Here is a 14681-nt window from a genome sequence, read left to right as displayed (position 1 = left end):
GCCTTGAGAAGCAGGACTGCCCAGTCTGAGGGACTATTGTGCTAACTCAGGTGTACGGTTGCTAGGACTCTAGCAAGTTTGTTCAGGGCGGTGTAGACCTATCCCAAAATACATCAGTCTTCTATCTCTGTGTGTCCTTGTCATTTAGGAAGTTTGAGTACCTGCACCATCCAATTACAGTGTAGTGGAGGAATGTCTTTATTATATTGACCACGTTCTTCAAAAGATTTACAACATATTTGCTGAGCAGCTTGTTGCTATTCCTCCCTTATTCTGTCTGCACAACTTCTGCTAGCAGCAACAGGAATTGCATGACTATATGAGAGACTATAACTATAAGTGAGATTACATTATCCTTGGGCAAAACCACTAGCTTTACAAAGTTAGCTAGGAGAATTACAATGGATAATTTTTGATCTGTCAGTTGAGTTATAGAAAAATAGCAACTAGCCCAAAATGAAGAGAAAATTTCAGAAAAAATACAGAATTTTGGACTTAGGATCTCAAAATTTTTGAAGAGAGCTTTGCAGTGTCCCTGTGAGAGACATCTAAGTGTTGTCTGTGTTGTATAGTTGAGAAAGTGAAGCAAGGAGGGCTTGTGAATTATGTAATGTTTCTCAGGAAGCCTAATGCAGACCGAGGAATAGACTCTAGTTGTCTGATTTCCAGAATGATGTTTTAGTCCTGGGACCCATCCTTTCTTCTTTGCATGGCCATTTATTGCAGTTCTGTCAGAAAGGCTGTTTCAATGTAAAACGGAATGTTACTTTTGCAGCTGTGGTGCCAGAATATAGAACAGCTAGAATAAGGTTTTTGTAAGCATGTTGTTTATGAGACCAACAAAATCAACTTTGCTCTCCAACTTTTTTCAGAATGTTCTGGCCGCAAAAGTAGGTTTATAAATGCTAGGTTGTGTTCAAGTCATGCAGAAGTTGAAAGCAATTTAGTCAATACTGGAAATGAAGGAGCAAACTCAAAATACTGTGTTTATGTCGGCAAAAGAATATTGTTAGCTCTACTGTGTTATGAGAGTATCTTCATCTGCATTTCACTGCAAGAGCAAAATTTGACATACATTTGACAGGATTCTTAGCAAAAAGTAATGTGTTAGCAAGTCAATACCACTGAGAGACCAATGAGATATCTGATCTGACAGCAAGACGAATTGTTCCTACCCTCATAACTACAACAGGAGCTGAAACTAAATTTGTAATTGTATTATATGTCTTCCAGAACATCATATAAAGTTGATTTGCTCTCTGCCATTGATATTCTTGCCTTTATTTCTGCCCAAGAATACACATGATTTTTTTCCCCCCAAGAACACCCATAAACAATTAGTCAGAAACAGAAGTATTATTAAGCATGCTATTAGTTTGGCAGTGTTCTGTGTTTTTAATTATTTTTAAGACCTTTTTTATTTTTAATTTGAGACCTTTTTTTTTAATTATTTTTGAGACCTTTCAGTCTCAGAAATATGCCATTACATATATGCCCTGTATAGCTTACCATTCCAAAAAACTCCTGATTTGTGGGTCTAGTAGACAGGGATGCTTTATACTCTTCCTCCCTGCAGTCAAAAGCAAGCAAATACATTTGACTTGACACTTTGGACAAATTCCCACATAGCACATGGGCATAACTTCCTTAATTTTGTTATATTGTACTCTTTTAGAGTATACTATATTCTTTTAGAGTGTGAATGTTAGGGAGGGATAGGAAGTATAGAAAGACACAAACACAGGAATGTTTAGATATGCTTAACAGGACTTTAGTGAATCTAATTGACTGCTTGCAACTAGGAGCATCTCCTGGAGAAACGTAACGGTCTGGACAGAGCTTTCTGTTCTGTACTGATTTTTCTTGAAACTCCATCTGATTAGGTTTGATGGATTGCCGTGTTGCTTATCCAGTAACAGAAACTCCCTGCATGGTGATATGGTGATGAATGGGTTTCATAATTTCCCTCTCCTTCTTTTTCAAATTGCCTTTTTTTTTTTTTTCTTCTTTCTCGTCAGCTATCCTAGCTCTGCTTATTTTTGTGAGCTCTTCTCTCCAGTTGTACCAGTGGTCTGCCAAACATCAGCTACAATGTGTGGCCAGCAGGTCGAGGGAGGTGATTCTGCCCCTCTACTCTGCTCTGGTGAGACCCCACCTGGAGTACTGCATCCAGCTCTGGAGTCCTCAGTATGGGAAAGACATGGACCTGTTGGAGCGGATCCAGAGGAGGGCCACAAAAATGGTCAGAGGGATAGAACACCTCTCCTATGAAGAAAGGCTGAAAGAGTTGGGGTTGTTCATCCTGGAGAAGAAAAGGCTCTGGGGAGACCTCGTTGCAGCCTCTTAATACTTAAAGGGGGCTTATAAGAAAGATGGGGACAGACGTTTTAGCTGGGCCTGTTGTGATAGGATAAGGAGGGCAATGGTTTTAAACTAAAAGAGGGTGGATTCAGACTAGATATAAGGAAGAAATTTTTTACAGTGAGGGTTGTGAAACATTGGAACAGGGTGCCCAGAGAGGTGGTAAATGCCCCATCCCTGGAAACATTCAAGGTCAGGTTGGACAGGGCTCTGAGCAACCTGATCTAGTTGAAGATGTCCCTGCTCATTGCAGGGGGGTGGACTAGATGACCTTTAAAGGACCTTTCCAACCCAAACTATTCTATGATTCTATGATTCTATGTTGAAACCCTTTGCAGCTTCACCTGGAAACATATCACCCATCTTAGACTTCCTTCTGAAAAAAATGCATTTTAGCATAATATGATAAATAAAATTAATATAATTAAGAAAGTTATGGCTTCACTTTTCAGCCAACTTGTATGATACCCACTATAGATATGCAGGATTTTTTTTATCAATAATGTTCGGTTTGCTTCACAGCCAAATGACTGATTAGATGCTTCAGAAGAGGCTCTTCAACAGAGTTTCCTGGTCCTGACCAAGAGTCATGGTAATGAATACTGTATGCAAAGATGGCTGTGATGGTTCTCTTTCATCAGGGCTTATGCCAGAATATAGTCATGGGCATGAGGTCACATGGTTTCAATGTTTTATTTACTAAATTACCCTTTAACACTTCTGCACCACAAAAAGCAGCCAGTGCCTAGATCTCAGGAGAGCACCACCTTTGTTGTTTGCCAATACTATACTTTATTCAGTGCACAATAAAGGATGAGAGTTCTAATATATCGTTACATTTATTTGTAAGGCAACCTTCACAGTCACTTGCCCACTGCAGAGGTCTCTGCTTTGTAGCTGGATGACGGTTATTATTGCAACTTAGCCTATGTCCTGGCTACATTTGTTGTTAGTTTCAGAGAGCTTTTTATTTGCTGCTGTAATTCTGCTGTATTAGCAGCATATTTTTGATGTATATGGTTTTATTGCGTTAATGTTATAATTATACCTTCAGTTAGCATCTCTTACTTTAACATACTGTTTTAATATAGGAAAACCTACTACTTTGGCCATAAGTGTGACTCTATTCAGACTTTATACCACTAGCATATGCATCATGATATCATCCTATGAGACTGAGTTGTGCCAGGCCTGCCTCAGGGATGCAAGGAAATGGTGGTCAATTAGGGCTGCAAGACTCTCTTCTGTGATGGTCTTCATGACCAAGAAATTTCAGTGTTTTTACACTAGCCTGTGTAATTGCCTAGGAAAACATTTCAACAAAAGAGTGAAAGGGATATGACTCTAGTGTATCTAACGTTTCCCAGCTCCACAGAGAAAAGGAACATTACCTTGTAGTCTTCCTTAGCAAAAAACATTGAAGGGGAAACTCTCACTCTGGGGCAGACTTATTAATATTACCTTCCAGAACAGACACGATGGACCTTCAAACACAAATCTTAGTTCATCCTTTTTGCTGACTTGGACTACTGGGGCAATGTTGGTGTTAACTGTTTGTCAATCCATTTTTTGTTTGTTTGCTTTTTGTTTTGACACTAAACAATACAAAACTGGTATAATGATAAAAGAAACAACTATTTTTTGTTCTTTTTTTCTCTCTGTGATTTTTTTTTCCCAATAGCATGAGCTCTCAAACACATCACTGAAAATGAAAGTGGTTAACCCTGCTCTTGTGCTTTGGTTCCTGTCGTCAGTATTGCTCAAAAAAATTCTGCAGCCCAAAACAAAGCGGCTTTTATTTCACGGCTGCAGTATTCAATGTGGCATAGTCATGTTTTATTGTTTAAATTTGCTGCAGTGTGGCGTCAGCACTTAGAGAAACAGTTAACCCTGACACCAATGCACATATGAATAGAAGACAAAGAGAAAAGTGGGCCATAGCAGACTGGTAAGTGGTAGGAATAGTTAATAGGGCTCTGCTGATGGTAACTGTATGGACTGCAAAATATACTATTTCATGCAGCAATGACTGAAGGTACTTCTGCTTGTTAAAGTATTTGTCTAGAAATAGAGATTTACATTATAACACTACAAACTGGATTCTCTCAGGAGAGCTAAAACCAGACTGAATTGTTTGAGCCCTTTAGTCACTTTAAATACTATGGTACTGAAGTCAATAAAATTATGCTTGGAGACTACTCCATATGTTTTTCGCTTGAGTACTCTAGGATTCATTTTATATTAAGTCTTCATTTTCTACTTCAGCTGCACATTTATCTTGCATGCCCAGTGTAAGAAGAATTGCTGAAAGACAACATTATAATTTGTTATTAAAATCCAGGATTTTTTTTTGTGTCATTACAGATTAATCTCAGAGATCTTGGGCAGCTATATAAAATCCGCATTGGCCATGACAACACTGGAAATGATCCCAGTTGGTACCTGGAGGAAGTAAGACTTGAAAGAGTAGTCCCTCTTTCTGATGAAGAGATTTGTCTCCCCACGGAATGCTGGCTTGCAGAAGACAAGGGTGAAGGTGATATATGGAGAGAAGTGGCAATAAGAAACCCCACAAAGGAGCTTTTGCCATGTACGTGCTCAGTATTTTAGATCATGTGTTCACTACCCATATCCTGTGAGTATATGACAGCTTTTCATGTTTCTTCCAGGGCAGACTGCCCAAAAGCCAGCATAACCATGAAACAATCTCTTCCAGATACTTCCTAGTACCACAGAAGCAGGAAGTGATCATTTTATCCCACTCCTTTCCTCCCCAAAATCAGAATAATAGCTGTGGCCAGGGCATCTTACCTCTATAAAATTCTTGAGCTCTCAGAGTGCCTCTAGATCACTGGCAAATAGTGTTCTTTAGAGCCAGACATCAGGCAGGAAATCAAGGCATATCAAGGTATGTAATATCATGTGACATCCAGTTCCTTTTAGCAAGTTTTGTATCATCCTTTCTTGTGCTGCATAAAATATTCTTTACAAGAAATCCATGATCTGAATCATCTCATATGTGTTTTCCAAGTAAGACTCAAGTCACAGCCATTCACATAGAAATTGTTAGCTGCAGGGTGACACTTTGGTACTTCAAAGTTTACCACAGCTTTGATGCACTTTGTTCTCTTCAAGTGAAGCGGTAAAAAGTCCATCATATAAAGTTATTATTTAAAAAGTCCTGGGCCTCTATGACGGAATAGGGAGCCAGTATAATCATTTAGCATGATGGGTTTTTTAAATAGAATTTTTTTTACATTAATAGAATGACAACGATGCTGATTGATAGACAATACTGACAGTGGTAGGTCTTATATAGATAGGTGCTGTCATTCAGGCAAACTGTATTCAAAATGAAGCAGTGAATATTGCAAGGAATTAGTGATTCAACGTAAAAAAGGGTCATCAAGCACTTAGTGACAATCAAATAATTTCAGGAGAGAATACCAAACAAGTGAAAAACCTCAACTCAAAAGAATATAATTCTCTGAAAAAAACATCAAGACTGGTGATGTGTGAAACTTTTTGATGGGTTTTAAGTCCAAAGGGGACTACTGAGCTCTATTAGAGAGGCCAGAAGATGCTGAGAAACAGGTACGTGCCAGCTCCCACTTCCCCTCTGCTTTTTTTTTTTTTTTTTAATAATTCTAAAGAGTATTTAGTGACTCCAATAAGAGATTTCAAAAACTGGAACTGATCAGGAAGAACTAGACCCTATGATCATTAACATACACCACACTACTATATGCCACTTCTTACAGTGTCATAAATACCGTATACTTGTGCAATAGAAAAATAGCGCAGAAGCCAATTAAATTGAATGAACAATTAATTCAACATCAATAACTCAAATCTGCATTATGCAGTCTGAAATACCCATTCATAGAAAAGTACTAGTATTGTGGTAGGGGCCCTCCATTTATGTACTTGTATGTGAAAAATTGAGTCAGTTCTATCAAAGGCTGGGAATATGTTTAAAACAGCACATTTATTTACTTCTTAATCATTATATTACTACATCTTTCCTTGCTTTTGCAGGAACATTTTCTTTGTTAAAATATATGTCTCAAGTTTGTAAGAAAAGATACATTAGAAAGGATTTGGAAATTTCCTGAAATTATAAGTTTTACGAATTAATTATTGATTTTGGGCACATACGAATTGAACATCAATATAAACTCAGCAAGGCCTCCCAAGGATATTTAGTTTCTCAAGAACAAGCAAATGAAACACTATCCATTTGCATTTCCCATTTAAAAGCTAATTGCTTACAAGTACTGGACAAACCACATCAAGTCACTTTCTCCAGCAGAACAAATGATGTACTACTTATTACTTAATGATAATCTGATATGATTTAGTAAATTGTATCCTGTACTTTCAATTCAGTCTGGTATGTTTTAGTGGTATTAAATTTGCTTACTATAAAAGTGATGTGGTGGAAACTTTAAACAAAATGAATTAATATAAACTAAGGTCAGAAGGCACTGTTTTTTTAATTGCTGTTCTTTAACACTTACTTTATTACTCAACTTCTCTCTTAGAAGAAAGGGTAATTTTTTCCTTATCCTTTTTCTCCCTTTCTCCAGCCAAAATCTACGATGTCCCCAACAGGGATCCAAAAGCTTGGACCTGATTTTTGATTCCTTGTCTTTCTTTCTTCTAGCTTCTCTTCTTCAAATCCTAAGTAATTTCCTGATTCTGTCAGTTTTTCTTTACCTTCTTCTCTGAAATCCCTTCTTTTCCAACCAAATTTCTCACCTTGGTAACCCCCCCACAGTTTTTTTGATAGTCCCTCAGCCACTTCAAAAAACTGACACTAATCTGGTCTCCTAATCCAAGTGATGCTTTCAGTTCTTTCTCAATCTGTCCATCACACCAGTCTCAACTTCCATACGTAACTCAGTTTTCTTATGCCTCCAACGTATGTCTGCCTTTGTCTTCCCTTCTTTTCTTATTGTTTCCCCATTGCCAAGGCTTCTAGGTCTGCGGCTCCTTTTCCTCTTCCTATTCCATCCTCTCTTTTGCTTTTCCAGCCTTGGAGATTTAATAAAACTTCACCTGATTTGTCTTTGAAGTTGTCCCTGAATTGAGCATGCTGTTGAACTGGATGATCCCTGGAGGTCTGCTCCAACCTGTTTTTTTCTGTGATTCTTCTACCCAGTCTCACTTTTTTCTGGCAGTTTCAGATATTTTTAGTTTACCAAACTTTACAAGTATTGGATTGTTTGTTTGTTGCTGTTTTGATTTGGTTTCATCCCCTAGTTACGTTGTGATGCACAAAATCAAAGAAAAATTAATCAACTATTTTCTAAGTGGTAGGTATTGGAAATTAGTGATCATGTCCTGAACTGGGTAAATCTTAAGTGTCACTCAATGAAAATAAGATAGAAGCTTTATTCTGAATGCTTTTGACTTAGCTTTATAACATCATGACAGCACAGGAGTGTTGGGGGAATCAGACCAGATCTGCAGTTCAATGTAGGTGAGGCTGCCGCAGCTGCATGGCCCCAGTTCCAACCAGTGGCGAGGCTGAGCATGTGTTCCCAGCCAGCACACACAGAGACAGCACATGTATATGCCACATATATATAAATGTATACATAGCCAGCTGCACAGATAACCCAGACACACAGAGCAGTCACAGAAACGTAGGCAGCACCAGCAGCCTCATCCCACTCCCCTCTCTGGCTGAGCAGGATGGAGGTCCACTAGTGGGAATATATATGTGTATTCATATGTAGAAGGTGGATGCTTCCAGCAGCTGGGCTCACACACTCAATCTGCTCAGCAGCTGCCCCTGGATCCCAGTCTCCCCAGTTGCTGGCACCTGAGCATATGAGCCCTTGAGGCTGCAGCCCTGCTCCAGCTGCTGGTACAGACCATCTCACACACATGCACACACAGAGCTGTCTCGCTCTTAGAGACACACATATACCTCAGCAGGTCTCACCCTAGACACACCCCATGGTGTCTCTGGCAGCTGGTCAAGACTCTCCTGGTCCCTCCAACAGTCAGGTGTTCACATGGTCTCGCCCTTAGAGACATGGGTCTCTGACCCCTGGTCTCACTCGTCACGGACACTCAATTTCACTCCCTCCAGTCTCTCCAGCTGCTGTCATGCAGGACCCCAACTGGGTCCCAGTCCAGTTGCTGGCATTCAGACCCCCATACCCACACATGCACATGCACACAGAGAACAGAGAGTCCTTCACCCAGGAAAAGAGTTGGAAAGCAAATTAATAAGAAGATAGGACAGACTGCACTGATAAGGTGCAGGACACAGCCAGACAACCATACTGACCAGCAAACTGTTAATTGTGTCCAACCCTGTTGATCCCCTGATCCCTCTATTTTCCCACACTTTTTCCTCCCCAAATCACCGAGATCTATCCCTTTCCCTGCCTTTGATTCCTCCCCTAAATGTCCCATAATAAGTCCTGTACAATCCCGAAATGCTCTTTCCCTGTGTCCCATATTGTGTTCCACACCCCTAGGCACAAACCCCAGCAATCCAATAGATATTCCAGAATTGACTTATCATGATGGGTTTCATGCCTGGACACTGGGACTGAGGGTCTCCTGGGACAGCCCTTGCCAAGGGCCCTTGCCAAGGGCCAGGAGAGGGTGTCCCTTCCTCTGAGCCCTTAATATGGGTTCCCACCTGCCAGTGTCTGCCTATGCTTCTTTGTGAGTGTGCAGAAGACCTTTATCACACAACCTAACATGGTTTTTCTTCAGATATGGCTGAAGTTTTGATCTAAAGGAGTGCATGATACAAAAAGTGTTGATTTTTCTTACTGTTTTGTTTAGGTGAACATAAACTTCAAATGAGAATATAAATGGTGAATTCTGCCCTGTTCTTGTTCACATAATTGAAGGAATAATTGTACTGATTTGAGATAAAAGGCAAATATTGAGGCTGAGGCAGGAAAAGTTCCAACTCAAAAGATTTAGATTTCCTTTCCACTTGGAGAAATGTGCAGGCAAATACAAAAAGTTTAGAATGTGCCCACTGACTGAAAGAGTGCAAAAGATGACCAAAGTAAATTATAATGACTCAAGCATTATATCTACAAAATTTGCATCCCTGTTTAATCACTCAGGAGGCACCAACTACTTGGGTAAATAGTCAAGCTTCTCTTTCCTATTGTAAAATTGATTAGTAACTGTGTTTTTTCAAAGCTGATCTTTTTCTTACATGTTATGAAGAAATTACCATATTTTTTTAGAATATTGCTCCAAATAGCAGGAGTAAATGGAAGTGGAGATTAGGAAGCCTGAGAACTGTAATTCTAATTGAAATGTCTTCACCCAATAGTGTTTTTGTATTTATGTCTTCTCAAATAATATATGCACCACTTCTGAGGAAGATAGTGCCTCTTAACCACTGTCAGCCATTAAGAAATTGTTCCCTTTTAGCCTTAACACTGCACCAATCTGCATCTTTATGCTTCTGTCATGGCAAAAAGCCAAAAACTATTTGTGCAAACCGGGTAGTAAATACCAAATGATAAAACCACGTGACAGAGATTCAATCTCGCTGTTTAACAAATCAAGCCCAAATGACCATTTCATTCAAGCAGGCACGTCATATGGAAAAAAGGCACAACCTGGAGCAGTACTGTGTAATACTGTTCCAATATCTGGGATCGCTATTGTTAAGGGAGGACTGACTAGAAACAGTTTGACAATTTACATGTTGTATGTCATTTAATATCTCTCTAGGTTTTGTGTTCTTTGGCCAATTTGTCTGTTTACACTAGCGGCCTGATGGGAGCAGATTTGCGCAGTGAAGCGGTTGGTACTAAAAATCCAATCAGCTAAGGTTCCAATGTCCTCATTATCTGCATTTAGGAGGAAGTTACTCTGGGCTTGTTCTAGCCTGTTCCCACCAACTGACTGCCAATTTGTGGTAAGATCATTGTGTCCTCCTTGTGTTTCTGGAACATATCCTCTGATTTAGTTTCATCCAAAAAGAATCTAGTTTTTTGCTCTAAAACCACTCCATGCTGCAAACCAGAAAGAAGTCAGGGGGGCCAGCCAGGGGATTCAGCTCTTGATTCAAACTAATGTGCTATTGCAGGCACACCAGTGTCATTAGGGTCGGACAGCTTATATAATGTACTTTGAGTAATAAGTGATAAGTATATTTATTTTGAATTCACCTGCTTTTAACTAGAATTCTAGAATAATGACTGTATTTTTCTTTTAGTAGAATTACTTTGAAAAGAACTGACAATAGGATAGTAGTTTATATTAAGTCAGCAGAAAAAAGCCAATATTTCTGCAGTGAAAACTTTCATTTTCTTATTCTCACCAAAAAATTATTCTTTAATTCTGTTAGGGTTATTTCTTCTTCTCCCAAAACGTATCAAAATATTAACTTAGTCTTTAATGCAAAGCAACCTGCGGTGCTTGCTTACTGTTTATATTTTCCAAAGGAAAATGTCATAAGTCACTGAATTCTGTACATTATTCCTTCATAAGGAAGTGAGAATTATATACTGCGCTTGCAGATTGGGGCCAGACTAACTCTTACCATTGGTGAATGATCAGGAATATACCAATCTTCTATATTGGAAACACTGATTCAGGTGCCCAGAATAAGAAGTCTGGGAAAAAAGGGTTCTCTACCTTGTATTCTGTTGCCCTTAGTATGCCCTTAGGTTACCTTTTCTTCATAACCAGGGAATCAAAACTTCCTTTCTCTCTTCCTCTTTATTCCAGGAAGTTCATGTTCTCATGTTATCAATAGATGCCAGAAGCTGGACTTGGGACTTAAAAAAACACCTCAAGTCTCATGATAACATCTCAAGAGGTAGCAGTAGTAGCATTTTTATGGACTGAGCAAGTATAAATTTGGTACTTGTACAGTTGACTGCTCAGTGACTCCTATAGTATTTTTGACACTTTAGATATGCCATTTTTTTTTTAACATAGTCATTATACTGCTTTAATGTCTGTCTTCCCTGGAGCCTTTTGGAAGCTCACTACCTCTGCCTGAAAACATGGTACCTCCCTTTTTTCAACTGTTTCATCCATGCATCCTCGTCCCAGAGTTTTCTGTTTGATTATAGAGCTTATCTAAAGTTAGCAATTTGAAGATTTCAATTACACATTTTCTGAAAGGCCATTTTCTTTTTCAGTGAGTGCTAGCTGAGATTTTTCCTGCTATTTTGTATTAATTATAATCCTCTTATACCCTTTATCAAAGTTATTGTATTTTTCAAGATGTTTCTTCTATTACTTTGGTTTGGCCCTCAATAGATGGATGGCTAGATGTGACTCTAACAGGTCCCTCATAGTGCTGAAACAATATTCCCTGACTTCTGTTTGGTGGTTGGTTTTGCTGATATAATTTTCAACTTTTTCTTTCCTTTTTTTGCCTGTGGGCCTAACTCTCTGCTTTGTCACCCTGGTTTTCAGCTGGTGTAGTTTCACTAAATCAGCGTATAGTAATATGAAATTGTTACTACAGAATAGAGGATTGGACCATAGAGTTCCAATTCTCAGAGTTTTGGGATGGCTTTTTCTTACTGCAATGAAACAGGTCTCCATTTCAGATGTGGCAGCAGAGTAGGCCAGTTTCTCAAAGGAAATTGAACCAAAGTCATAGAGGCTGAACATATTTTCTAGGGTCTTTTTATTTTACTCTATACACAAAAAACTGTGTTTTGTGAACAATATACAGAAAGCTACAAACAGGCAAATTTCACATATGGTGTCTTGCTGTCTCAGCAGTACATTCGACTGGTAGTTTTGTTCTCCAGATTTGGTTGTATTTGTCCCCTGTGCTCATCAAACTACTGGTGCACCTTGTCTTACCTGTTATAGAGTGGCAGCATCCTTATTATTATATTTTAGCAATCTGTAGCTCCGGAGCCATTAACATTAGCACCTTTTGTAGCTGTTCTGCAACCTAAAGGAACTGCTTGGCAAAGTTTGAAAAAATTGCATCCACTCAAGCTGGTCTGTGCCTAGGTTTCCATTTGTACAGAAAAGGCTTAACATCCACTATCTATTTAGTCAATGTTTATGTGAATGTCCAAGCATTTCTCCATAGTGGCATGTTCTAAGTAGGCATGTACAGTATGTTTTGGAGAATATTTTCGTTGCTTAATTTTTGTGTGTTTCCTATATAATACATTGTAACATATACTTAGGTTAAGGGAAATGAACGTTCCATTTATTAACTTAATATAGCAGCCGTTATCGTTCATTTGTACAAAAATTTAAAGCACAAAATGGTCTTTTTGTTAAGAGGGTTCCTTTATAAATAATGCAGATTGTGTAGTCTAAATAAATGCCAGAACTAATGTTTTCCAGATGGTGAGAGATGTATAGATACAAGGATTTATGGAAAATATTTTCCAGTTCTTTACATTTCATCATGTGCATGTTTTGTACTTCAGACTGATTTATTTAGGCTTGTAGCAATAGAAAGCTGTATTTGATTAGATCATTATCATCTCTCTGGTTACCACAGAGATGCACAGTGCCACAAAAGGAACTGTCATTTATTTATCTGTTAATATCTTTGTGTTGTGTTATAATTATCTCTTATTCTGTTCTGGTGTGTCCTGTACTTAATCCATTTGGCTTGGTCTTCCTCCAGAAATGAAAGAACTTGTTGGTATTTTCTTCTTGTAATCATTTATTGTTAAAAGGCTTCTTAAAAAAAGCCTTGAATATGCTTTAAAATTGTGCTTATAGTTACTTAAATTTGGAGTTTTGATCACGGAAATTACTTGTAGGTGTTAAGTAATGCAGATACCAATCTTTGTATATAAACAGTCATAACATAAATAGTCTATACCCTTCACTTAGCTCCCGCAGATTTTTTGCTTTTTCAAAACTGGGAATGTAAGTAAGAACGTAGAAGCATGGAGAAGACTTCATGTTTCTATGTCCCTGCTTTTACTAATCCCCAGTGCCTTGCTCCACAGGTAGTCCAGCCCTATCATTCAAATGGCTGGTCACAGATGAATCTAGTTGTTAGGTTTTCTTTTGGAAATGCAACCTCTCTACATCCACACTCTGAAAGAATGTGCCCCTTCATGATCAGTGTGGGTCTTTGCTTTGTTGCACATTTCCTTTCACAGTTTGCTGTCACCCCTTATCCTCTGTCCTTTGAACAGTTTCTTTTCTGTCTTATATTCTCCTGTTGCTAGTCTGCACACAGTTATGATTATACTAAGAGTTATGATCTAAAATGTCATTTGGATATAGAGCTTAATCATGCTAATTATCAGACACATTTATCTTTGTTACTTGCCATCCATATCTACCATTTGTTTTAACATCATGTTTTTATGTTAAAAACCTTGAAATTAGTTTTTATAAGGCTCTGCCAAATTTTCAAAGATGTGTGTGCATTATTGAGATCAATTTTGTGTCACAGGCTAAGTGTTGGTACACTAATGCATGGATGTGAAAGCTGCAGTGAATGCTTGGAGTTACAGAAAATAATAAAACTGATCAAAGGACACCACTGATATTTTGAGTGCCAGTTGTAATAGTAATAAAGAGTGGGAGACACCATCTTTGCCAGTTTAGGATAATTGTATACAGATTAAAAGAAATATTCTAATTTGGTTAAGCATACAGTCTATCCATCAACATTGCCTTCCTATCTTTCAATACATGTGGGACTATTTTTTTCCCTGAAGTATTTGCAGTACTATTTCACTACTTGTTTAGCTTCTCCACTTGGAATCAGAAATAGCTATTCTTCAATGATGGTGGATGACATGATGTTTGAGTTTTATAAGCTGCCTTGGGGTCCTGTGAATTAAAAATGTAAGGGAATGTCAGGTTCTACTAGTTATTTGGTCGTATAAGAATAATAGTATTTTAACTAGTTTTTGTAGGATGTTGTGTGGTTTCAAGTATTTTGTTATAATTTTCTGTTTTCATCTCAGTTCCTTCTTGAAAGTAGTGTTTAACTGTGTTTGTTAGGGCTTCTGCTACCTTTCTTCACTCCCAAGAACTATTAAAATTACCCATTAGTGAAACAATAATCTCTGTGATCTACTACACAGAAGCAGAAATGGCCAGCTGTGATTAGAATAGGAACACTGCATGGAAAAATTGCCATTAAGATGTAAACAGGAAAACTTTTTCAGAAAGTCGTCATAAGAAAAACTGAAATGAAATATAACAGTATATTACCACAAATATTTTTTTTAAAGAAGTTTGCATATCTGGATAACGATAAAGATAATATTAGTGTTAATACAATAATTCTGAATTATATTCCAGAATTCTTTGAAGATAAGTGTATATTTTTTGTGTTTGGTCTAGACTAGAAGAAGAGG

The 14681-nt window shown here is 38.1% G+C and overlaps 1 protein-coding gene across 1 annotated transcript in view; it reads left to right on the top strand.

The window, feature by feature from the left end:
• The window catches only part of LOC132316765 (lipoxygenase homology domain-containing protein 1-like), a 151967-nt gene that overhangs the window by 38091 nt on the left and 99195 nt on the right, over positions 1 to 14681 (top strand). The window contains exon 11 of the mRNA XM_059815620.1: positions 4726 to 4951. Coding sequence (XP_059671603.1) covers positions 4726 to 4951 — 226 coding nt within the window. The remainder of the gene's footprint in view (positions 1 to 4725; positions 4952 to 14681) is intronic.

This window comes from Gavia stellata, chromosome 3, assembly GCF_030936135.1.
Source record: "Gavia stellata isolate bGavSte3 chromosome 3, bGavSte3.hap2, whole genome shotgun sequence".
In the NCBI taxonomy this organism is placed as follows: Eukaryota; Metazoa; Chordata; class Aves; order Gaviiformes; family Gaviidae; genus Gavia; species Gavia stellata.
Note: the sequence above shows the minus strand (reverse complement) of the source record. Positions and strands in the feature narration are given on the sequence as shown.